Source organism: Microcebus murinus, chromosome 3, assembly GCF_040939455.1.
Source record: "Microcebus murinus isolate Inina chromosome 3, M.murinus_Inina_mat1.0, whole genome shotgun sequence".
Lineage (NCBI taxonomy): Eukaryota > Metazoa > Chordata > Mammalia > Primates > Cheirogaleidae > Microcebus > Microcebus murinus.
In genome coordinates, this window is record NC_134106.1 from 61,476,066 (window position 1) to 61,501,697 (window position 25,632).

The 25,632-nt window shown below is 52.8% G+C and overlaps 1 protein-coding gene across 3 annotated transcripts in view; it reads left to right on the forward strand.

Annotated features, from left to right (window-relative positions):
- Nucleotides 1-787: 787 nt before the first annotated feature.
- Nucleotides 788-25,632, forward strand: part of TET3 (tet methylcytosine dioxygenase 3) — a 108,974-nt gene continuing 84,129 nt past the window's right edge. The window contains exons 1-3 of one of the 3 annotated variants that reach the window (XM_012788657.3): nt 788-879; nt 1,673-2,385; nt 17,720-17,776. In XM_012788657.3, coding sequence (XP_012644111.2) covers nt 2,083-2,385; nt 17,720-17,776 — 360 coding nt within the window. In that variant the 5' untranslated portion in view covers nt 788-879; nt 1,673-2,082. Of the gene's footprint in view, nt 880-1,357; nt 2,386-17,326; nt 17,421-17,719; nt 17,777-25,632 lie in introns of those variants that run through there. The other 2 variants (XM_076000893.1, XM_012788658.2) reach the window with 2 other exon arrangements.

The window sequence follows — 25,632 nt, forward strand, 5'->3', positions numbered from 1 at the left end:
CTCCCTGGGCAGGGCACTCGGCCGTGACCCCTGCGAGGGTGCCCACAGCCTCTGCCCCCGAACACCCCCTTCTTGCCAGCCGGGTTGACTCGGTACGCAAACGCGCGATGTCCCCCATTGTCCTGCCTTGGAATGAGCGAGCAGCTGCCCGGGCAGGGGGGTCAGTCGGGCCCGAAGCCCAAGGCTCCTGGGAGCGCCGGGGCCGTCCCGGACCGCTCGGGCCCGCAGGGAGTGGCAGGAAGTGGGGACACCGAGGGCGGCGTGGCGGAGGGCCTAGGCTGGGAGGTCCGCGTGCCCACCCTGCCTTGCCGGGCCCCCGCTGCAGTACCGCCCGAGGGCCCGGGCGGCCAGCCGGAAGGCGGTAGCTGCGTCCCGGGAGGTCCCACGGGGGGGGGGGGGAGGTACTGCAGGTGCAAAGCCCCGCGGCCGAGCCGGACCCTGCCCCCACCCGCTCCCAGGCAGCCAGCTCCGACCCCTCCCCCTCCGCGGGAACTCCCACCTAGTGCGGCCCGGGGCCGGAGGGGGGGCGGCGGCTGGGCCTGCAGGGCTCGGCGGGGCTCGGCCCGGCCGCACGTGCGCGCCCTCCCGGGCGGGGGAGTCCCCGGGCGAGCACGTGCCGCGGCGCGCGGGGGGCGGGGAGTCCCGCGGACGCCTTCATAGCTGCTGCTGCCGCCGCGGCCGCCGCTGCCTCTTCCTTCCTCCTGCGCCGTCCCCTCCTCGGCCCGGGCGGGGGGCTCTGCGCGCCGAGCTCAGCCGGGCCGGGCGCTCCGGGAGGCGGGCGCCCCAGGTGGCGGCGGCGGCCGCGACGGTGGTAGCGGCGGCGGCGCGGGCCGGGAAACTTTGCCCCTTTGTGCGCTCCGCCCCGGAGGCGGCGGGCAGGTCGGTGCAGTCGGTGCCTTTCCGGCTCCGGGGTGGGGGAGGGGCGGCGTGGCGGCGAGGGGGGGGCCCGGGACCGCCGGGGGGGGGGCAGCTACTTTGTTGCGGGGGACCGGGCGCGGGTGCTGCGGGTAACAGTGTAGCGGAGCCGGGCGGGGGCGGCGGGGCGGGGCGGGGGCTGCGGAGCCGCCGGAGCCGAGCAGCGGAGGCCCCAGAACAAAGGAGCCCGAGCGGCGGCGCGCGCACGGCCCGGCCCGCGGCTCGAGCGCGCCCCCCTCCCCGCGCCCCCTCGGCCGCGCGGGCAGCCCTCCCCCGTCGGGCCGGCTGGCTGTCCGCGCTCCGGGCGCGGCGGGGCGGCGGGCGGGGGCTGCCCCCGGGCGCGCCCCCACCTCCAGGCCGCTTCTGTGCCGGGGGCGTCCGGGGCAGCCCCGCCAAGCGAGGCTCTCAGCAAACTTTATTTTGAAACCTCTGCTCCCTCGCGAGGGCCCAGCGGCCTCCAGCGAGGGGTGTGCGGGGAAATTTCGGTGAAACTTTCACAAGCCGGTGGTGGTAGGGCAGAGGGCAACTTTCTTAGAAATCTCACCTTGACCACCCCAGTGAGTTCGTCGTCCAGACCCCTAAGCACCCCATCTGGCCTTAGGCCGCCTCCCTCAGAGAGTGGGTGCTGGGCAGGACTTCGTTTGAGCAAGCCCCTTCTCTTCCCCCATTTCCTCTTCCCAGAAGCAGGAAGAGGTAACACGTGAAAGTTGTCCCTGAGCACTGAGTGATGCGCTTCCCCTTTCTATCTCTGTTTCAGGCAGCGCTGACCCTGGAGGAGAAATACCAGGAGAAACTCCTCACCTGCCCTGCCCCAGCCGCACATCCACCTGCTCACCTCATGCCTGGGTTCAGGGTGGGTGAGGGTGAAGAACCCACCCAGCCAAGATGATCCTTTCTCTGGGGGCTGCTGCCGGTTTCCTCCCCCAGATCCTGGGCCCCAGCAGGTGGGAAAGTGGCCCCCAACGGAGCCCTATCAGACTGCTGCAGAGGAGGTGAAGAGGGGTGGAGAAGAGGCACCCATCTGGGAGACTGAAGCTACTTCATTCTTCATCCCTGTAGACTCTTGACTGTTTTAGGAGAGAAGGACCTGTTGGTGGCCTTTGCCGGCAGCAGGAAATTGGACTGTGGTTCTACCCCAGCACCTATGCGCCCACCTCTGGCAGCATCATGAGCCAGTTTCAGGTGCCCCTGGCGGTCCAGCCAGACCTGCCTGGCCTTTATGACTTTCCTCAGGGCCAGGTGATGGTAGGGGGCTTCGCAGGGCCTGGGCTTCCCATGGCCGGGAGTGACCCCCAGCTCCGAGGGGGCGGAGATGGGCGGAAGAAACGGAAGCGGTGTGGTACTTGTGAGCCTTGCCGGCGGCTGGAAAACTGCGGGGCTTGCACTAGCTGTACCAACCGTCGCACACACCAGATCTGCAAACTGCGCAAGTGTGAGGTGCTGAAGAAAAAAGTGGGGCTTCTCAAGGAGGTAAGCTGGCCCTTGCTAGGCTACCCTCTGCCTGCCTTGAGGGCGCTGTAATCACTGGAGTCTTGTTAAAGGCTTGTCGGGTTAAGCCCATTCTCCCGTTTTTGATCCTTTTGGTACAGTTTTGAATAGAAGTGTAACTGACATTGGAAGCTGGTGTGGGTTCCTTTGCAGGGCTATCCACTGTATAAGAGTAACTGGGTCGCAGACGCCTCTAGCTAGCACTCCCATCTCTGAAGTTTGCGTTTGACGTCTTGCTTTATCTCTAGAAGTTTCTCGTCCTGCTGCTTGAAGCCTCAGATGTTGTATTTCAAGGTCACAGTATGCTTGGGCGACTTGGGCAGTGATGGTGTCAGATAAGGGATGGAGGCTAATGGATTTGGAGACGGCTCTAGAGTGACAGGGTGCTGGAGTGGGACATTTCCCTAATTCTTTTCTTGGGTACCATCGTTTTTCTTAGATGTCAAGGAAACCAGTTGAAACTGGGAATTTAGTGAGAAACCCCTGATTTGGGTTCCCTAATGTACTGAGTACTTCTTGAAGTCAAAGACTTTTTATCTGTGTTCTAAGGACCTGGCACATTTCCTTGGCAGGTAGTAGGCGCTCAGATACTAATTGCACCAAGGAATGATGTACTTTTGAGATGCTGTCAACCTCAGGGAGGAGTACTCCCTTTATTCGGCGGGTGTCAGGGTAGAAGAAGGAAGGAGTTGGGATGAGACCAACTCGATTGGGGGTGGGAGGGAAAAGAAGGGACAGTGAACCCTGCATTGGCCAACTTTCCCTTCCATTCTGCTGGCGGACTGCGGACTTGAGGTTGGTGGCAGCCGCGATAGCGGAGAGTTGGCAGAAGTAGGGACTAGCGAAGTTGAGCAGCTTGGGAGTAGCGGTGTAGCGGCTGAGGTTGCTCCAGGCAGCAGAATTGGCGCTGGACAGAGACGGAGGCCTGCGCTGTTTGTAGGGCTCCCCCAGCTCTGCCACGCATTTGTCCAAGGGCACAGACAACTCGGGCCCCCTCTCTGTGCCTGTCTTCCCCTTGGGAGTTGTACTTGATGGCTTTTGAAGCCCCTTCTAGCTGGGCTGGGAACTGCTGTGCTTCCGAGGGCTGGGGCACCTGTGGCGGCAATGGTCTGGCGGCTTGCGCTCAGGGTTTCCCTGACCGCTGAGTGCAGAGCTGTGTCGCGGGCTGGTGGGCCTGTGGTCCAGTGGCTAGGAAGAAAGATCCAGGTGTTGGGGGCAGGGAAGTGGGGTTGCTGGATGTTCCTGTGCCTTCTCACCTTCTCTCGTCCACTCCCTGTGGAAGCCATACGTCATGATGCGGGAGTGCAGACTGGGAGCCCTGTTTTCCTTGTCTCTGATTAAAGCAGACATCTGGATCACATCTGCAGCTCCCCATCCCAGCCCCGGAGGCGGTGTCCAGCCTATTTATGTTGCTGGTGTTGGGGGGGAGTTAGCATTTTGCTGGTCCTGTGCCCTGTGGGTCACTATTGAAAGGAGGCAGGACCAGGGGTAGGCTTTACTTCTGGGCATGAGATCTGGTGTGTTGGTGTAAGGAGGACCTGCCTAGTCTACTTCATAAAGCTTGATTCCTTTGCTTCCTTCTTTCTAGTGTTCCTTTTTTCCCCCCACCCCCTTTGTCTCAGTTCCTCTTGTAATCAAAACCGAGGGGTAAGGACTTTGAGTTTTCTGGTCTAGATGTTCTCGGAACCAGTGGTCCTTGTGTACAGTGTTTAAGTGCCTCTGTTGGCAACAGCAGGGCATACCTGTGTGAAAGGGGCTGGGAGTGAGGCCAGGGCCCTGTCATACTTGTGTGTAAGCTGCCGAGTGGTCTTGGTTAAGATACTGTGGGTCTGGGTTGGCTGATGCTTAGAGACAATCCTGTTGAGAGATGTCTGCATCCCTGTGGACCTTGCCATGGCCAGCTGCCCCATTTAGGCCCCTTGGGTCAGGTAAGATGTGGCTGGATGTCCTGTCTGGGTGCACACGCTGATCTGTACTGTGGAGTAGTGCTGGCCCACAGTGGAGTTCTGTTTTTGGAGAAAAAGTGAAAAGGAGACAATGGGGTGAGTTTTTTCATAAAGTTAGCTTCTTTGACTTAAAGAGCAGTACTTTTTCCATAGGATAGGGCCTTTCTACTTCTGGATGTTTAAAACGTGTTTTCTTTTATGACATGAACACGTTGACAGAAAGTAGATTTTTTTTTTTTTTTTTTTTTTTTTTTGAGACAGAGTCTCACTCTGTTGCCCAGGCTAGAGTGAGTGCCATGGCATCAGCCTAGCTCACAGCAACCTCAAACTCCTGGCTGAAGCAATCCTATTGCCTCAGCCTCCCAAGTCACTGGGACTACAGGCATGTGCCACCATACCTGGCTAATTTTTTCTATATATTTTTAGTTGGCCAATTAATTTCTTTCTATTTTATAGTAGAGACGGTGTCTTGCTCTTGCTCAGGCTGGTTTTGAACTCCTGACCTTGAGCAGTTGGGGAGGGGGCCTCAGCCTCCCAGAGTGCTAGGATTACAGGCATGAGCCACCACTCCCGGCCTTTTTTTTTTCTTTTTTGGCACAGTGACTCATGCCTGTAATCCTAGCCCTTTGGGAGGCCAAGGCAGGAGGATAACTAGAGACCCAGAAGTTCAAGACCAGCTTGGGCAACATAGTAAGACCCTGTCTCTACCAAAAAATAGAAAAAATTAGCCAGGCATGGTGGCACATGCCTATAGTCCCAGCTACTTGGGAAGCTGAGGCAGGAGGATTGCTTGAGCCCAGGAGTTGGAGGCTGCTGTGAGCTATGATTGTGCCACTGCACTTGCCCAGGTGACAGTGCAAGAAAAAAAAACAGTCTTGGTAAAATACAAAATGTGAACTAGTGTCTGTCTCCATAATTTTTTTTTTTTCGTCCATGAAGGTTGAAAGCCTGGGGGCCACTGTCCAGGCTACACTCCAATTAATGAGCATATTTCTGGCATAGTCACAAAGCTGAGACATGCTTTGAGAGACTACCTAAGCAGATGTGGTCCGAGGACAGGCGTAGTATTTAGCAGCTGTTGGGGACTGCCAGGCTTAACCATTAGATCTTAGCAGCCATGTAGTAGAGGAAACATGTCCCAGGATTGTGGAAGTTGTTTTGGCCCTGACTCTTCCGGTAGGGCAGGTTGCTGCATCCTAGGAGCCTCTTGGAAGTAAGACCATGTGCTTGCATCTCTGCTCCCTGATGTTTCCTCTTTGTGAGAGTGGTGCTGCTGCTCTGAGCACTCTTTCCTTGCTTCCATCCTTTCTTCATCTCTCCTAGCCGCCTTTGTTTTATTTTTATTTATTTTTTTAGTTTTTGGTTTTTTTAGGCAGAGTCTCACTCTGTTGCCCCAGCTAGAGTGCCATGGTGTCAACCTAGTTCACAGCAACCTCAAACTCCTGGACTCAAGCGATCCTCCTGCCTCAGCCTCCCCAGTAGCTGGGACTACAGGCATGTACCACCATGCCCGGGTAACTTTTTTTTTTTTTTTTCTTTTTCTATTTTTGGTAGAGACAGGGTCTTGGTTTTGCTCAAGCTGCTCTCACTCAGGCTGGTCTTGAACCCTGAGCTCAAATGATCCACCCGCTTTGGCCTTCCAGAATGCTAGGATTACAGGCATGAGCCACCACGCCCGGCCTCTCCCACTGTCTTTGGAGCTTCGTTTGAGCTCTCTGCTGACTGCTGCTTTGTAAGGGAGGGAAGATTATCTTGGGCTTTTCGACTTTCCCTACTCCTCACTCTTTCCCAGTGGGCTTGGGGCCATGTGCAGGGAATCCACCTACTCAGAGAAAAGTAGTGTTTTAAGATTAAAGACAGGTCTCCATCAGGGCTGGTGACTACTTCTCTGGGTCCTCATGTGAGGTTGGGGCAGGTTGGCAGTGTAACACATGTGAAGGGGTTCCCTCCTGTACTGTGGTCTTCCTTCCCAGTTCCAGGAAGGATTTAGATCCTAGGCTGATGTCAAAGCTGTTGGATTTCACATTCTTATTAGCTGAGTGGTGGCTTGGTAGTGCAATGAAGATGGCTGATTAGAAAAGTAGGATTTGGTGAGTGTGGAGGCGCACAGTAGGGCTCAGAACCGAAACCGAGTGCTGTGTCTTTACTATCTTGGGAACTGGGGTGCACAATCTCTTCAGCTTTTGTTTTCAGTTGTAAGATGGGGTAACCCTTCTTTGTAGGGTTGTTGTGGGGATTAAATGAGATAAAATATACATAATATCTGGCACATAGTAGGTAATCAATGCGTGGTGTCAAAACATTTCTGGAATGTTTAGAAAAGAATTGATCTTTATGCATGACAGCTGTGCATTAGTCAGTCTCTGTGTTGTAAAGATGCAATACAAATTAAAACATTTATTTCAAGACATCCCCTGGCTTGCTTGTGGAAGAACCATGGGACAGAACCACAGGGCCAGGCGGAGGGGGAGGAGTTTGCCACCTCTTTGCAGGAAGGAGAAGGAGGCTGGGCAGTGAGGAGCGAGGAGCCACCATGGCTCTGGGCCTGACTGAAAAGTTGCCTATGGGTGAGGGAAGTAAATAAATGGTAGAGGAGGAGAAGGACCCTTTATGAAGAAAAACTTGTGTAGAAAAATGTACACCTAAGGTTGGAAGCATGGCTGAGAATGTTATGGGTGAAAAATGAGAGAAATGAAAAGCTATACTGTGTGAGTACACTTTCTAGCTCTGGGCCAAGTGGTGGAAACGGATTTCTTTTTTTTTTTTTTTTTTTTTAGCCCAGGCATTACAAGGACAATTTTTTTTTTTTAGTATTTTTTTTTTTTTTTTTTGAGACAGAGTCTCGCTTTGTTGCCCAGGCTAGAGTGAGTGCCGTGGCGTCAGCCTAGCTCACAGCAACCTCAAACTCCTGGCTCAAGTAATCCTCCTGCCTCAGCCTCCCAAGTAGCTGGGACTACAGGCATTCGCCACCATGACCGGCTAATTTTTTGTATATATTAGTTGGCCAATTAATTTCTTTCTATTTATAGTAGAGACGGGTCTCGCGCTTGCTCAGGCTGGTTTTGAACTCCTGACCTCGAGCAATCCGCCCGCCTCGGCCTCCCAGAGAGCTAGGATTACAGGCGTGAGCCACCACGCCTGGCCACCACGCCTGGCCGGAAACGGATTTCTTTACAAGCATCTTTGGAATTTGGGGTCTTTGAACTGTATCCGAACACCTGATGAATCCTTGCCCAGCCTGCTGCAAGGGAGGGATGCTTGCAGGCCAGCCCCAGTTTCCAGCAGGGAAGGGAGAATTGCCTGGGGGCATCAGAGAAAGGGACCCCACCTTAGCATTTGTGAAGCCTGAGAGAAGGCTGGGCAAGGGGAAGTGTTTACTGTAGATCTTAGAAAATTGTCTTTCAAATGCAAGCAGTTTTTAACCCCATGGCCAAAGACTAAAAGGGAAGTTAGCTGGGGGGGGGGGGGGGGAATAAGTTTGCTTTTTAAAAAGGAAGTGCTGGCCGGGCGCGGTGGCTCACGCCTGTAATCCTAGCTCTCTGGGAGGCCGAGGCGGGCGGATTGCTGGAGGTCAGGAGTTCAAAACCAGCCCGAGCAAGAGCGAGACCCCGTCTCTACTATAAACAGAAAGAAATTAATTGGCCAACTAATATATATACAAAAAATTAGCCGGGCATGGTGGTGCATGCCTGTAGTCCCAGCTACTTGGGAGGCTGAGGCAGGAGGATCGCTTGAGCCCAGGAGTTTGAGGTTGCTGTGAGCTAGGCTGACGCCACGGCACTCACTCTAGCCTGTGCAACAAAGCGAGACTCTGTCTCAAAAAAAAAAAAAATAAAAAAAAAAATAAAAAGGAAGTGCTGATAGAACAGTCATGAATGGTAGCCTCAGGAGGAAGGTAGTGGAAGGACTGAACCGTCTATGTGGCTGCATGTGCTGCTCTGTCATGAATGCAGGTGATAAAAGGCCATTCTCTGTATGTGAAGGAAGTCCGTGGCACAGAAGGCAGATTGAAGAGTGGCCTGAGCAGCATAGGGAAGTCCAGTGGCCAGAATGTTCTGAGGCTGGTGGAAAGTGCTCATGACAGTGTCTTTTTACGAATTCCCAGCAAGAACCAGAAGTAAGAGGCAAGCTCACAACTTTGAGGAGCATACCTAGGGACAGAGAGAGTGAGCAGCCACTGGGTCACTGTTGTGTTAGAAGGTATAAGTTGGGAAACAAGAGCCAGCCAGCTACCCTACCTGGGTCTGAATCATTCGTTCCCTACAGAACACCTTCAGATCTGCTGTCAGAATCTCAATCTTTCTAGAATTATGATGATTAAAAGAGGGCCAAAGGACCAGAGGTGGGCAAAAAGTCCCACTTGTAAAAGATTTTGGAAATTATCAACACATAAGTTTGATTTCAGTTTTTGACAGTTTTAGAACAGATTAACAATCTTATGTGAAGATTGTGGTGGTGAAAAAGGTGATTTGTGAGACTTTAGAGAGGCAAGTGGTAAATATTGGGGGTCTTTGTGGTTCTTTACAAAGTAGTACAGTCAATGTGATATATCTGTACTTCTGCAAATAAATAACGGTAACTCCTGCTATACAGATCAGAGGTCCAGTTTTTGACTAAAAGGAGAGCACCAATAAATACCCTGTTCAATCTTTTTATTAACTGTGCAGATCAGAGTTCCACGTTGGGATCACCTGGAAAACTTAAAGCAACAAACCAGTGTCTGGGTCCTAATCCCCTATTCTGATTTAATTGATCTTAGGTGGACCAAATTGGCCTGGGGGCTCCCCAGGTGTATCTAACGTGTAGTTAGCATGGAGACCCTCTGGTGCAGATGAGAGTCTGAGGCGATTGGCGCCTACTGGACTTCTGCTATTGTAAATTGCTCACCTAAATCTTGGGGCACCTGAGTGGTTCACAGCCTCACTTCCACCTTGCTACTCGGGGCCCAGCAGCATTGGCACCACCTGGGAGCTTGTTAGAACCGCAGAATCTCCAGCCCTAGCCCAGGCCTGCTGAATCAGAATTCGCACTTGACCCAGATCCCCAGGTGATTTGTATGTCCGTGAGAATTTGAGGAGCTGGTCTACAGCACTTCTGTGACTAGAGAAGGGGACAGAAATCAGTCATGATGAACAGGCAGAGAATTCCAGTTGCCTTGGAGAGTAAAGAGGACGCTCCAACCCATTTTTTTTTACCCTGTAAGCCAAGGAGACAAGACCCTCTTGAGACTTATGCCGTGTTTATTCTTCTGGAATTGGTTTTCTTTTAGTCTAGTGAGTTATCAGTAAAACCTTTTAGGAACTTGTGTTCTGAGGACAGTGAGGAGAGAGGGCTCTCAGGAGATGTTGGCCACTAGCACCCAATTCAGGAGGTTGGAGCCCCGTAGGAGTAGTAGATGGTGCTGGTTGTGCAGAGGGGTGTGTCTGTGGAATTTTGGGTCTCATGGAAGGGTCTGGAGCTTATGGAGCAGAAGGGATGTGTTCTTTCTCTATCCCTTTACTTAAAAAAGGGAATATGTGTGCCCTATCTGTGTGAGGTGTAGGTAGTAGGTGTGTCAGAGCGGTGGGTGGTGGTGGTGCAGCTACTAAGTTGAATGATAGAACAAGGGGTTACAGTGTGCCCTAGCAAGACTCAGTGGGGTTTAATCAGGGTAAATGGAAAGTCCTGTACTTGTTTTATAAAAGACATGTATGAATCCTGGCTTCCTAGCAGGTAGAAAGAACTGAAAACTCTAAAAAGAACATTAGCCTATCTTGAAATCTGTTGGAGTGGTCACAGGCAGGACAATTGAAGGAAACAGGGCTGTTCAGCTTGCGAATGAGTAGAGGAACACAGGCTAAGGCAAATCTTGTGTGCAAGAGGAGGTCAGTTCCTTCATAAGCAGGAGTACACAGAAGTTTTATTAGTGAGTGAAAGTTACTAATAGGCCGAGTGAACTCACGTTAAAAAAAAGAATTGTCTAATATTTACAGCTGTTCCACCGCTGAAGAGTTAGCCCTGGGAGGTCCTGTGTTCCCTGTGCCTGTACGTGTCTGGGTGCTGACCAGCAGGGATGTTATGAGGACCCCCCTCTGTAAGGGGGGTGGGGCCCATGTTCGGTGGTCTCTTGCTAAGACTATAACATCAGGTCTGTTTTCATTTTCCTTAGATGACTACACTGTGGAAGGAACATCTATCTTAGGCCACATTTTTGGTTAAGTTCTAGACTTAATGTTAGACCTAATTCTCAGGAGTATTGTCAGGAGTATTCATGACTTCCCCATATTTAAGAAGCATACTCTACCTGAGCTGTCAGCCACGGATGGCTATTTAAATTTAAATTAATTTAAATTACATTCAGTAACTCAGTCACACTGGTCACCTTTCAAGTGATTGCCAGCCACATGTGGTTAGTGGCTCATGTATTGGACAGACAGCGCAGTGCAGATAGACAACATTTCTACTGCTGCAGGAAGTTCTGTTGGACAGGGCTGCAAGCTGCAGAGTGTCCCTGTGTGGTCCCTGAACCCTCACCTAGACCTCTCTCTAAGTTGGGGAAATAGCTGCTAGATTGGCTGCTGTCTAGGATTTTTTGGTTTAGGATCCTGGCCCATATGCCAGGGTAAATGGTGAGGTCTGTGGAAGGGGATAGTACTTTCCTGGGTTCTGACCCATTGCTTCTCCTTGATGGCACAGGCTGGGTTTTATACTTATCTGCTCTAGGGGAAAGAATAGCAACAGAGTGAGGTGTGGCCCTCTACCCACTGGCTCTCTGGGGATCCTTAGCGAGGGAGGGTGGGGGAAATGACTCCTCCCCACCTGCAGCCTTGAGTAGCAGCCCTGGAGAACCTTGTTCATGTTGGTTTCTAGCCCCAAACTTACTTCATGGGCCCCACCCAGAGCCATCCCTTGTGTGTCTTGGGTTGTCCTGTTCTGGAGAAGGTAGAGTGGCTACTGGGTGGGTTGGAAGACCACATCCCGGGTCTCAGCAGTTGTCGCTTACTCCCTGCCCCATTCACCTTCACTTCTTTATCGCTCCCTTGCGGAATGAGGGCAGAATGCTCAGGAAGAGAGACTGTAATGAAAAGGAATGAGACCCCTTTATCTTCCTTCTGAGCCTGGGGGGTTGTTTCTGGGAGAGTCTTTTAGGGTTGCTGTGGGCTTCTGCCTGAGGCTGCTCTCACACCTGGAGTCTCCACTCTGTGGTGGCCTCTTCTCCTGCCATTTGCATAAGAAATCTGATTAACCTGAGTTTTTATTAATCACTGAGGGGAGTCTGGGAGAAAGCCAGCAGCCCAGTATGGATAACTGGCTGGCTTTCAGGTGAGCACGGGTGTGGGGATTGCTTGGTTCCTTCAGCTAGCACAAGCATAGGCTGGGGTGCTCTTGGGTGGCTCTGTTACTGCATTGCTGGCTCTGACTTGTTCAAATTGCAACACTGCTGTGTTCCACCTCCTGCACTCCTAACTGGGAAGTTAGTGGATAAAACAATGTGCTTCCCACTGCTGTTAGAGCAGCAAATTGTAGCTTCTCAGAATGGAAGGGGAGTTGCATTGGATGGAGTCATTTGAGGGCATTGGCTGGACTTTGGGTGTCCTCATAACCCTCTGCCCTCCTAATTAGTGCTGGGGAAAGCCTCAGGAAGGAGGTGTGGAGATGCTGGGTCAAAAACAAGTAACAAAGTACTGGACTAGAGTTTGTTCTGCTTCATAGCCATTCTTGTGGGCAGGCTCTCTCCTGTCTTCTTTTCTCTGGTCTTACTTTTATTGATTTGCCCTTTAAGGGTAAGCTCTGGGTGCCCCAGTTCCCGTAAGGATGCTGAGAATGACCCTGGAGCCCCAGAGGAGCGTGGGATGGCAGCCTTATGTGAGGGCTGGGTCCTGTCTGTATCGGGTTCATGCTGCAGGATGGGCTGGGTGCAGTGTGTGTGGGTTGTTGAGGGGTGGTGGTAGGAGGACAAGGGGGAGAGACACCTTCCTGGCATGTTTCCTGGGTCCCAGGACCTACAAAGCCCCTTGTACTGGAGGAGGGCAGCTCTTCTCTCTGGTGCTGCTTCAGTTTCCAGAGGAAGAACACCATCTGCTTTGACCTGTGGACGTGCAAGTTGCCTTCCTGGCCCCATTCAGCACACTTTGCTTTGGGACTCGCTGTTTGCAAGGTGCCACGCTGAGCCTGAGCTGCTGGTAAAGGGGGAAGCATTAACTCTGCCCTTAATGAGCTCACTGCGTGGGGAGGGAGACAAGCGTGGAAACAAGTAATTACAGTACAGTCTGGTTGGGCTATGAGGGAGTGCCGCCTTGAGGGCAGAGACTGGCCCTAGTCACCTTTTAGCCGGGGAAGAGAAGGAACATGTGTTGAGAATTTCATTGTAGTGAGATGTGAAGGACGGTGGGACTTCCAGGAAGAGGGAAATGTCTCCCCAAAGCTGCAGTGTGTAGGAATGCTGTTTGAACGCTTGTGGCTGGTGGCAGGAGTGTGGAAAGGACCCAGACAGACTGCTGAGTGCCCCTTGAGGGTCCTTGAGGTGGAAGGTTGGATACTTTGTGTTAATTCCTCTTGGAAGTCTTCTGCGGGGACTGCCCTCAGGTTTCTGAACTGCTCAGCATCCGTGTCCCACCTTCTCAACAGTGTACGGTCCCTTGTCATTTTGCTTGGATCCTGGAACGTGTGGTGGTCCAAGGCTGTTGAATTTGGGGGAAAGGAGACCCTGATGAGGTTCACAGAATATAAGACCTTCTCACAAGCATCTAGGAGGTATGCGGGGTATAGGCGGATGTCCCCTGCTGCCTGTCAGCTTGGGATGCCCCGGGTGCCTTCTGAATGCTTTTTGGTGTGGAAGCGTGAGGATGGAGTTGTCGGCTGGCTCTGACCCATTTCCCTCGGACGTCGCTGGGTGCCTTGGTTAGTCTGGTTTTGCTCCATCTGCAAGGAGCATCTTTTCTTCTGCTGCTCCTGCTGCTTCTCCTCGGCTTCCTTCTCCCTGCTATTGCCGTTGACACAGACTTCCGCTGCCAAAGCTAATTGTGAGGCCTGATCAGTGAATGAAGGCAAAGGCAGTTCCCATGACAACCGCAAAGAGTTTCAAATATAGGGGATGATGTGTGTGATGGGCGGCAATTACTTGGGTGGAAATTGATGCGTGGACACCAGGGACTTCAAACATAGGCTCTGAAGGTGGAGGGGGTGTTGGGGTTTTTTTTTGGCAGGATCCTTTGTGTGATGGAGCGGGAAGGAGGTCACAGACTTCCCTCATAGTTGATTCCAAGTGCCTTCAGCGCATGAACATTGGGCAAAACCCCACAAGGGCTTTGGAGAAGCACGACTCCAGTCGTCCTGGTTGGGGATGCAGGACACACAGAGAGACAGATAGCAGTATCAGGTGGCAAAAGAGAAACGTTAGAAGTGCTGCGGGCTGGCAGAGCACTGGGGTAACTAGAGAAGGCTTCCTGGAGGAAGCAGGGCTTGAACTGAGCTTTGAAGTAAAGCCCTGTGGAGAGTGACCTCATTCAGGACACAGCCATGGTGAGGGAGGATGAGAAGCCCGTCTCCCTCTACCCTCTGCCGGCTCTCGAAGAGGTAGGTGGATATGAAAATTGTAGAACTACACAGAGCAGACCTGACTGTACCATGCAAGGGAAGGGGTGGTGATAACTCTGTCCAGTCACTTTCTGGCTTGTGTGACCTTGGACAAGGTGCTCTCTCTATCCCAATTTCTCCATCCGTAAAATGGGCATGAATAGTTGCTCTCTCATTGGTTCTGATAAGGTAGGGTATATCATGCTGCAGGTGTGGGGCCTGACATGAGGTTGGTGCTTGGTTGATGCTCTTGCAAATGCCCTTTGATTGTGTCTGGATGTGTCTGCATTCCCTGGTCTTCGTATAACTGTGTGACATCTGACCTGTGGGTGTCTGTGTTCCTGAGGTTCTTGGTGTTGGGGCATTTTGTGCGTCCTAAAAGTGGGTGAATCCATTCACCTGTTAGTAGGGAGGGCCGTGACCCCATTCCTCCTGCTGGGAGTGCAGTGGAGACTGGGGGTCATGATGGAAGGGGTCCATGCAGAGGAGTCCCAGGTACCTCTGAGTTGATCACTGTGAAGCCTGAAATGTAGAAAAAGGGACAGATAGAAATGAGAAGGTCAGGTGGAGGAGAGTGTCCTGTCTGGAGGCTGAGTGGCCCTGGCATGCGCCTGTGTGACTCCTTCAAGCCCTGGTGTTCCAGGTGCCTCAGAAGAGGGAACAAGGCCAGGGTGAGATGAGGACAGTAAAGTAGGTGGACTGCCTTGGGGACCTGGGGGTAGCTGAGGCTGCTGGAGGGCAGGGTGGGGTTGGCAGGGCTCAGTTAGCATGGTGAGATGGGTTGAGCAGGGATGGGGGGTGGAAACTTGGCTCTGTGGCTCCTGCGGTCTGGTAAGGATGTGTGCTGGCTGAACAAGTCTGGGACCTGGCTACAGTTCAGACATGGCAAGTCCTGCCCTTCCAGGAGCAGGTGTCCCCTGAATCAATCCTTAGGGACCTCAGAGAGAAGGCCAACCAAGAGAGTGGCCTCCACATCTCAGTGTCTGGCCCCTGCTTCTCCACCCTCCTTGTGTAGAAACTCAGCTCAGCACATTCCAGCTCTGCAGAGCCTAGTGAAGTGGGGAAGACAGGGCCCCTGCCCACGTGGGGAGGACTGCCATATAAATAAATAACTGTACTTCACTGTGACTGGTGCTCTGGAAGAGGCACTGCAAGGCTGTGAGGACTGGGGGAGGGGGAGTGATGCTTGGTGTTGGCGATCTGAGAAATGCAGAGGGGAGGCAATGTTTGGATTAAGCCTTGTACCACATTAGCTTGCCAGGTGGGGGAGGTGGAAGAGGGATCCAGTCAGAAGGAACGGCATCAGGAAGTCTCTGAGGCAGGAAAGCATTACTGTTCTCAGATCCACAGCCTTAAAGGGAAGTGGTCAAGTTCAAGTGACTTCAGTCTTTTTTGCATCTTCCTAGGGTTGGCAGAGAGAGAGCTTAGAAAATTGGAATGAGAAGGGCCTAGATTTGAATTCCAGTCTACCACTCACTAGTTGTGTTGACAGACAAGTAACATCTCTAAGTCCCTGTGTTTCCCTGTGAGAGATGAGGTTGTTTGCAGAGTAAGTCAAATGGGATGATCCTACAGTGTGATTGGTGCAGGGCCTGGTACTAGCAGGGGCTTGATAGATGGTGGCAGCCCAACAGCAACAGGACTAAGTTTTAGTGCAGTGTTCATCTCTCATCCAGCAGCAGACTGTGTGTGGGGTAGGTGGGTGAGCCGGGGCTTCAGGGACTGGGATAAAGGAGGGACTGGGTCAAAGTAGGAGTAGAGGGGTGCAAAAGCCCAGTTGTTCACCTTGAGCCGTGGTTTAAGGCACTGTTCCTTTGTCACCTGCCTCTCCTCACTGCCCTGGGAGGAGCCCAGTAGGACTACCCTTTGTCCCCAGGGGGAGGCAGGTGTGGGCCCTGGTGCCTCCTGCAGTCTCTCGGAAGGCAGCTCATCCTGTTGAGTAACCCCGTGGGGCCCTGGGAGGAGTGGGCAGTAGAAGGAATCACAGGCTTCAGGGCTCTCACACATCCTAACTACTCGTATGAGTCATGTCTCCTCTGGCCTCGGCTTATTCATCTGTGAGAATGAGAAGTAGCACCCAGTGAGCTCTCCCCAAAATTGAGTGGTAGTAGCTAGCAGCACCCACAGTGTGGCAGACACTGTGCTGCATTTCTTCACAGGAATCCTCACAACCTTACGGAGTAGCTGCTATGTGTAGTTCGATTTTACAGATGAGCAAAGAGAGGCTAAGAGAGGTAAGTGACAACCAGCCGGGCAGTCCTGGGGCCTGCAGTTGGTGTGTGTGGAAGTCACCTTCCTGGGACATGGGAGCTGTGGCTGTTCAGCTACTGGGAGGGATTGGGCCAGAGAAGGATATGCCAGGTAGGCCAGGCGTTCAGTCCAGGAGTGGATCTCAGCCTTCCTTTCCCCCTCTCTGTTCGTCCTCATCCTGCCCTTCCTTCAGTCTCCCTGGTGTTGCAGCCTTCAAAGACTCAGAGTCTGGAAAGCGGAAGGCCAGAGAGCTCTTGGGGTCTCCTCTGCCTTTCCTGGAGATAGGAAGCCCTGAGGTCTGGGGGGGCCTTGGGGTACCCCCTGTTGTAGCCTCTCCAAGAGAGGAGAAGGCATTGCGGGGGGAGGTGTGGGGAGGCTGTCTTGGGTGGGGTACGGGTGGGGTGCGTTCAGGCACCAGGGGTAGTGATCCGAGAGCGAGGGTTGCTGTTTGCGGATCTGGGGAGTGGGGAGGGCAAAGCCGACCTGGTGAGGCTTTCAGCCGGGAGATGCCGGCTCCTAGAAGCAGCCTGTTTTCTGCGGTGGGCGCTGGAGGGAGGGAGGAACAGAACTGCATAATGGTTAAGAGTATGGTTTTTAGAGCCAGACAGACCTGGCTTGGAGTCCCAGGTCTTCTGCTGTTTTCTAGCCATGTCACCTTGGGTAATTTGCATTACTTGTCTTCTTATCTGCAAAATGGGATGAGCGTTTTGTCGCCTAGGCTTTTTCTTTTTTTCCTTCTTTCGGAATTGAAGGGGCTCTTGAGCCTCCTGCTCTTATCACTGGGCCTGGTACAGTCCTAGCTGCCAGCCAGGATGATGCTGGCTGGGGTTAGAAAGCGGCGGAGCGGGAATGCCACCAGCGTCTGCCCTACCCGGAGGCGCAGTCTGTCATCTTTGACCCTGGAGGTGCAGAGGACGCCTTCTGGGCATTTCCCTCGGGGTCCCTGCGGGAGGAGGCGGGGGTGCCCGGGATCCCCCGGAGCGGCGGCGGGCCTGGGAAGCAGCCAGCGCTGCTCGGCTGCACCCTCGGCGGTGGCCCCCGCCTCCGGGCTGGGCAGGTCCGCGGGCGGGGGCAGGGCTGGCCGCGGGGGCCGGCGGCGATTGGCTGGCGAGCGCGCCGCCCCTCGCACACCAGCCGCTCGGGCGGGGAGGGGAGCGCAGCCGGCAGCTGGCCGCCGCCTCCTCTGCAGTGCCTCCCTCCGTGCGCTCCCTCCGGCGGGGATAATGGGAGGCCCGCCGGCCGATGCACCAGAGGAGGCCGGCCGAGGTAGGGGCGCGGGGCGAGGTAGGGGCGCGGGCGAGGAGCGCCGGGCAGGCCGGACGCTGGCAGGAGGGGCAGTGTCCTCTTGGGTGTCAGCAGGGTTCGAAACGAAAACAAAAACACAGTGGAAGGCGAAGGAGGCAGCTGGAGGCAGGAAGATGGTCCCTGCTGGCCTTTCTTTCCCAGGCCCCCTCCCCTCCCGCGCTCCTCCTGCCCCTTCGGTGGTGCTGGGGGGTGCAGCAGAAGGACTTTGCTTCTTTCCTGGTACCAGCCTGGCTCATCCGTCTCTCTGGCTTCTTTTGCAGGTGGAAATAAAGGCTGGTGAAGGAGCTGGGCCTTGGGGACAAGAAGCTGCTGTCAAGGTACCTTGTGTGTGGTGTGTGTGTGTGTGTGTGTGTGTGTGTGTAGTGGCGGCGGTGAAGTGTTTGACTGGATTGGATAAAAATAAAGGGTCTCCTGGTGATCCCTTAATCTCCCACTGTGTGTATAGCAGCAGCTGAGGGGGAGGGGCGGCGGGGGTGTGGGCGGCCAATGAATTCTCAGGCCTGTGTGGGTTTTGTTTGGATTCTTTTTGCTTTCTCAGCTGGATGGTTTGGGTACAGTTGGGGTTTGGTTTGTTGAACTGGTTTTTTTTTTTTTTTTAAAGACATGTAACCCACTCCCCACCCTGCCTCTGGAAATCTCTCGAGAATGTCCCTGGCACTGTTGGTTTGCATCCAGTCTGCAGAAATCCTTGGGGGGGGTAAAGGGGGAGGGAGAATTGTGCTCCTGAGTCTGAAGCTGATAGGGTGTCATTAGTCATGCTGCTGTCACCATGGAGATGGCTGGAGAGGAGAGGAGGTGGTGGGGGTGAGGATATTTTGGGTAGGGTGGGGGCTGATGCAACATCGTGACTGGGAATCCGTTGGGTGTCTGCTGTTACTCTGTGCAGCTTGGTGTCTGGGGGACTGGGAAGGGAGTGTTCCCAGGTGTGTGGGAAGCAGAGAAGGGGGCACTGAGCTTCTCAGTGTGGTTGTCTGGGGGTGGGGACTGGGTTATTTGGGGCAGGGAAGGGGGAGAGTCTAGTGGAGTTTTGGCTATTACTAGGAAACCACAGATATTCCTTTTAGGTTGGCAAGGACTTGATCAGTAGGTTTCCTTGGGCTTTGCCCCTCTTTTCAGGGCTGGAGACCTGCTGTGAGTTTGGGATTACTCAGCAGTATCCTCTGCTGGCCCAGGGTGGAGAAAACAGGGTGGGAGGCAGCTCTATGTGGCTGCCTCTCAAGTCCAAGAGCAGAGAGGCTGGGAAGGAGTGCGGGGACAGGAACAGGTGGGCAGGCCATGTGGGACTTTTCCTAGCAAGGAGGAAGCCTGTTCCTGCCCCTGCCTCAGCCCCAGCTGCTCCCCCCCCCCCAGGAGTCTTTGGGGAGCTGGGGAGCCTGGTTGCTGGGTAGCAGGTGGGTGAGGTGCTAGTGTCCCCAGATGCTCTTAGTCTTTCCTCCCGCCTGGAAATCCTCCTCCCGCCTCCTGGGAAAGCTGTGGGAAGCTCTGTGGAGGTGCTGGAAGTGGCATCCTGCCACCTCACTGGCTGGGCGGGGACGCTGGCAGGGAGGGCTCTTCTTCCTCATGTGGGATGCAGAGTGGATCAGGAGGAGGCCTGGGTAAGTTCCCTGACCTTGTCCCAAGGAATGTGAATTTTATTTTTGGAGTAGCTTCCTGGGAGGAGAATAGCCAGGGGGTATCGACTCCCCTGGGGCACTGGGCGTGCTTTGAGACTGGGAGTGGTGGGTGCTCACGCTGAGAGGAGGCTGCGGGAGGCCCCGAGGCAAGCAAGCAGAGGATGGTTGATGCTGGCGGTGCCTTGGGTGGGGTGGAGAAAGCCGTGAGCTCAGCACACACCAGCTCTCACTCCACACTCTTTTCCATGCTGCTCTATGGAGCAGAACCCCCAGGTTCCACCTCCACTTCCTCCCCTGGCCTCCCACTGCTGACTAGAGAAGTTGTAATCACACTAGGAGTGTGGCGTTGTGGGCCTTGGGCACGGAAACTGTGGAGTAGACCTGTTTCGCCCCACTCCCTGGGGAAAGAAGGCCAAGGGGATGAGGACAGATGGGCTCTGGAAGGGGGCAGTCCCCTCCCTCTGTATCTGCAGCCTTGTCAGCCAGAGCTTCCCTCTCTGCTGGGAGAAAGGACGGCTGGCAGGTTTGTTTACTCCCGAAAGCACCCCGTCCTGCTGTAGTGATGGCTTTCCCTGGCAGACCTGCTTCTCTTCAGCTCTTTCCAAGTGTGTTCTCTGCGTCTCCCTGCCTGCATTCTGCTGGCCCAGGATGGAGGCCAGTTTTCTGCAGTCCCGATGGAGGCTTCCAGCCTGATACCCTAGCCTAGCCCTTACTGTTGTGGGTGGGCATGTGGCAGGGGCTCTTTGAAAATCTGGATGGAGCTCTTCTCCTAACAAGCCTTCCGCCTACCCTTTTCTCAGAGTAGGGCCTGTGCCGGCTGAGTTTTTAAAGCTCTGAGGTTGTGTCTGTGCTTGTTTTTATTGTTCAGTTGTCTGAGAATCATAGCTTCCTCTCGGCCTGGTTTAGGCACTGCCAGCAAACACTCAAGTCTCAGTCCTCTGTTCCTGGTGCCACCTTCCCCCCACATGGGGTTCTCTTGGGTGGCCAGATGGCTGCAGTGTCCCACGTACCCCCTGGATGAGGCAGTTTTGCCAGATCCTCTTTCGTTATCAGGTTGTGGTGTAAGAAGACGTATCTGGTGTATGAGCTTGTTCTGAGATCAGGCCAACACTCTGGGACACAGGATAAAGAGGGTGTCATAGTCTGGGTTCTCACAAAGATGGGTGCAGGATGAGTAAGCCCTACGGCTGAATGGTGTCCAGTAGGCAGTGGGAATAGGCACATCTACCATGTGCTGAGTCCTGCCAAGATTTCAAGAATATCTGTGATCTCTGAGTGTACATAGTGCCTAGCACATAGAGTTGAGCTTGATAAATGCAAGTTGACACTTTACTGTCTAGTGTGTTCCATGTTGACCCCATCATATCCCAAGGAAATGCTAAAGCAGACACTGCTGCTGCCCTCCTCCTCCTTGGCAGCCTGGACCAGAGTGAGTGCTCAGTGCCAAGAGCACCAGGCCGCCCTGCTTTCGGGCTCCCACGCGGCTCCCACGCTCTGCCCCATGGGAACCCTCAACTGGCTGAGGATGATGGGAAACTATTTTGGGACTGTGCCCAGGATCTCTGCCTTCTGTCTCTCCTTTTGGCCACTGCAGAAATGCCTTGTTGTCAAGTATCTATGATCTTCTACTTTCTAAGCACCGTGGGTCACTCCTACTAGTTCTTTCTTGCCTGCCCTTTCTACTCTCCAGCTCTTTATGGGAGTTCAGGGAGAATCCCTTCTCGCTTAGGTGTGTCTAAGCAGCAGTGAACTTGGGAGATATGGAAGCAGATGAGCATATCAAGTTAGAGCAGGAAAGGAACCCAGCTAAGGGTTTCCAGATTTGAGTTTGGGGATGGAGAGAAAGAAGGGGCTCCTCCCCTCCGTGATGATAATGAGATTGAACCTCAGATCTTGAGTGAATCTCAGCTCTGCTTCCTTGGCAATCCTCCCTCCCCCCCCTCCCCCGCACCTGCCCACTCTGCGCCCCCACACCTCAATTGTCATAGTAGAGAGAGGGAAAGAGCTATGCAAGAGCTATGCAAGATAGAAATGTGGGTGAGCCCAGGGGAGAGTCTTCCTGCTCTCAGGGACCACCTTCTTGCTGGGCCCAGTGAGGTGCTGGGAAGTAGGCTCTGTGGTCTTGCCAAGCTCCCTGGTATACCTGGAAGCTGTAGCAGCAAATGGTTTGCCTAGCTGGGGGCAAGGACAGGGACTGTGGGGAGGGGCTTTGGTTTGGCTCAGCTTTTGGGTCACCTAATCCTCTTAAGTCCTCCCTTTCCTACCCCTGACCTCTTGGGCTTTTGGCCTCATTTCCTCTCATACCCAGCATCTGGCAGGCAGTTAGCTGAGGTCTCAGCTTCTCTGCAGCTTCTGAGAAAGATCTGGATTAGTTTAGGAAGCCTTTAGGCAAACAGGGAGCAGGGATGGCTTGGACGATTAAAATCTGTAGATTATCTGCTATCCAGGACTGTGACCCCATCTCCATTCACTTTATCTCTTTTTCTTCCTCTTTCTACATTGAGCATTTGCCATATTCCAGGTACAGTAATAGGTCTGGAAAATAGAAAAATCATTATTATTTGATTCTTACAACAACCATTGAAGTAAAAGACACCTAAAAAATTGTAACTGTAAATGGGAAAAACCATCATTGGCAGTTTTTTGTTTCTTATGTGTTGAAGACACTTTTGATCTTAACTTTGTGTTTGGGGCTGTGGACTTGCATACGCAGACAAAATACCTCACCCCACATGCACCCAGCTCTTTACATTTGCTTTCTCATGGGCTCAGCAAACCTCAAGGGACTTTGAAGGAAGAATCAGTGTGCCAACTTTGTTTTCAGTAAATGTTTCTGGAATCTAGGGATGATAGGTTAGGGTAGTGGGGTCAGCAATGGACTAGCGGGGAGGCCGAGGCCAATGGATTGTTTTAGCTCAGGAGTTCAAGACAGCCTGAGCAAGAGTTGAGACCCCATCTCTACTAAAAATAGAAAGAAATTAATTGGCCAACTAAAAAAAAAAAAGAAAGAAAAAGAAATGGACTAGTGGGGGAAAGAACTTAGTTTTGAATGGAAAATGTTGGCTTTAAGATTCAGATAACAGTATTTCTGGAAAGAAATACTGTTCCTGGGCAGTTCACCTTGGACCTGAAATTGGCTTTATGGTTCCTGCAGCCCTGATTTCTTCAGGGGGTTCCAGTGAGATCCACTGGCTAAAAGAAGTGCGGTTGTCAGTTTCTCTCCTCCGTTTCTTACTCTTACTCCTCCGTTTCTTACCCTGCTCTTGGGTCATTAGCAGTGGGGAGACCACTTAGTGTCTATGGACTTGTGGGACTTTGGTTTTCTCTGTAAAGTGAAGGTGTTGCCTTTCATGTTAGTTTTTCTCAAACTAAATCTGGGTAAGGACCCGTTTTTTGTTTCTTGGGATGTGTGTGTTTGTGTGGGTTTGTTTTTTTTTCTTGATATGCAAAACTAAAACACAATCCTGCTCTGTACAGCTGGTTTGCAGCTTACAACACATGCAGCTCACCTTGGGAATTCAGCACCATTCGCACTGGCTGGTCTCTGAGCCATTCAGTGAGGCCAGTTGAGTGGCCATGCCCTTGGATGGCATGGTAGCTTTAAATTGCTATAACGTTTTCTAAAGCCTTCCTCTTTTTCCTGTATTTATGTTGCGGTGGACCAGTGATAAACAGTTTATGGGCCATACCCTGAACAGCACCGCTTTATTTATTTAGTTTGGACGAAAAGTAAGATCTAAGCACTACTTTGAAACTTTGCTTCTCAAGAGCAGAGGGTCTCTGTTTTGATGCCTCTCCATTCTTTCTGGACATCACTTTTCCACTCTTCTGTACCCTCTATCTTTATGACAGAGCCAACACTTGGAAGAGTGTAGAAATCTTTCTGCCCCCTAGAGATTCTCTCAGAGTGCCCTGAAAGATTAACTTGCATCTCGGCTACTGTAGACAAGGATGTCCCATCTTTCCCTTCACCTCCGGGAGTCTGATGGGGGAGCATGAGCCCCCTGAAGGCCCTGCAAGAGACAAGATCTTCATTGCCACAGTCAGGGCACCTTGACTTTTGAGCTTTTTCCATTCAGTGGCTCTTAATAACTTAGAGGTGTAGCCTTTTTCCTCTGGTGGCTGATTACAAACTCTGCCCTGATTTCTGTAAGGATAGACATTCCAATATTTTTCACTGCATGAGTTTGGCCATCTTCCCTCTGCTTCCTCCTGCTGAGGATCTTTGGCCTTTATGCTTGATGCTAAAGATTAGGCAAAAAAGTAAAAATATAAATTTCCTTCTATCCTGACCACCTCATCCTAGAGGAGAGTGGAGAAGGAGGTGAGTAGGTAAAAGTGTCTTGCTACAAAAATGTTCCTTAAGAGGCAAACATTCCAAGGATAGGAAGATTAGAGTCTGAGCAAATCCTGGTTACCTCTGTGGCCTGGAACTCTTGTGCCCTTGGTGCTTAAGTAATTGGATTTCTCAACCCCGCCTCCCAGCATTTTTCCTGTGTAATCCTAACCTCACAGGCTTTGCAAAGGAAACAAAGGCATTGCAAGGGTTTGGAGCTTGCTCCTGAGCTCTGTGCCCTGTGGACTGAGTTCTGCTTTGCCTTCACTGCCTCCCTGAAACCCCCATCCCCAGGAGTCTGATTTTTCTAGCTTGCAGGCCTTGGTGCCCAGCCCCGCTAAGCAGATGGTGTTTTCAGGAGCTGTTTTATGCCAATCCACCTTCAGGAACCTCAGGGAGGTTCCATCTCTGACTCCTGCTAGCCACTCTGCAGAAAAGGGAAGAGCCATAGAGGCACAGAGAGCCCCTGGGGGGCGGGGAGTCTGGCCTGAGAATCCTCTCTGGATTCCCAGACCAGCTCCCTCTGAGACACCTCCCTTGGGTGTGACCCTTGGGCCAAGTCTCATTTCTCTGCTGGCTTGAACGAGTTCAGATGGTGACACAGAGGGTTCCCCCTACTGCACCAGACCCTGCTGGTCCCAGAGAGGGGACACTGTGCCTTTACAATGTGGATTGTTGTTGCCCTACATCCTGAGGTCTGGGGAGGGAATACAGAAGCAGTTTTTCAGTGGTGCACTGGAGGCAGTGCTCAAGAGGTGCCCATCCCGTTTTTCCTGGCATTGTGGATCCTTCTCTCTGCTGCTGTCATCTCTATGGATGACAGTAGGATGATGATGTTCATGGCCTCAGCCCATCCCCATTCCTGCCCCTCGTGCTTTGAGCTCAGCTGTAAGTTCTAAACTGAGCAGAGAAGGCCTCTGAGGGCATGCTTTGTGAAGTGTGGGCCAAGAACTGTGTCAGAATCACGTAGGGAAGCTTGTAAAATGCTCACTGCCTGGTTAAGATGGCTATCTGCTGGGGTCAAGCCCATGGCTTCTTTTGCAGTTAGGCAGGATGGACACAGGATTAAAGGTGGCATGGGGGCTCCCGTATTACTGCTGGAAGCTCTGGGCACGTGGGCCATGTGGTATCCCCTTCCTTACTGTCCCTGCCACTTGTCCCTGAGCTGGGTCCTACCTGATGGTCCAGCTATGTGCTGACCTCTGCCCTGTGGCCTTTCCTCCTCCTCCTGTTTCTCCTTGGTTTCCTGTTTTCTGGCTGTGGGTTCCTAGAAGTGTCATTTGGACCCTGGGTAGTAGTTAGGGCTTAGCTCTGGGTTTGTGTGGTTGCAGTGGTGTGTGTCTTAGGGCTGTGCTGGCAAGTGGTTCAGGACAGTTTGCACATGCTGGCTAGGAGCCAGAACGAGGGTTCTGTGCCCAATCCTTGGGAAGCCTGGAAATCTCTCCCCCTCTTTGCAGATGCTGTCTCTTCCATGTGGAGGGCATTGCTCCCCATTGGTTCTCTGCCTGAGACTGGAGGAAGCCGGATATGGAGGAGGACCTGGGTGGGTGCCGCCTAAACTCTCCACACCTAAACGCTTCCACCCCCACAGCTTCCACTGGGACAGGCAGGGCTCATGCTTCAACTTGCCTAGAGTTCCCAGTGGCAGTTGCTCTGGTTCAACTAGTTTAGTGGTTCTTAATCTCCACTGTATATTAGACTCATCTGAGAACCTTTTTAAAAAGAAAATATCAATGCTTGGGCTCCAGGGAGTCTGGTGTCAATTGTCTGGAGTGGAACCCAGGCCCCAGCATTTTTCACAGCTCCCCAGGTGATGTGTGATCATCATATATTGGCACCCCCTGTCCCCAATGTGATTCAAATTTGCAGTCAGGGCGAGAGTGAGAGCAGCTGCCTTATCTAGTTGGGTCTCCCTGTGTCTCCCCATCCCTGGGTTTCTGCAGAATTTTTTTCTTTCATTGATGATCAATAGAGAGTGTGAAAAATTAAGACAGGTGTGTCAGACAAAATACAGGATTGAGTGTTCTGTTGCGTGAGACTGATCCATGAGTTTACAGTTACTAAAACTGAAATTTAAGAGGGAAACTCCATAGGAAGTGATAGAAAGTGAGTTTTCTTTTCTCTTTTTAGTTTTTTTTTTTTTTTTGAGACAGAGTCTCACTTTATTGCCCAGGCTAGAGTGAGTGCCATGGCGTCAGCCTAGCTCACAGCAACCTCAAACTCC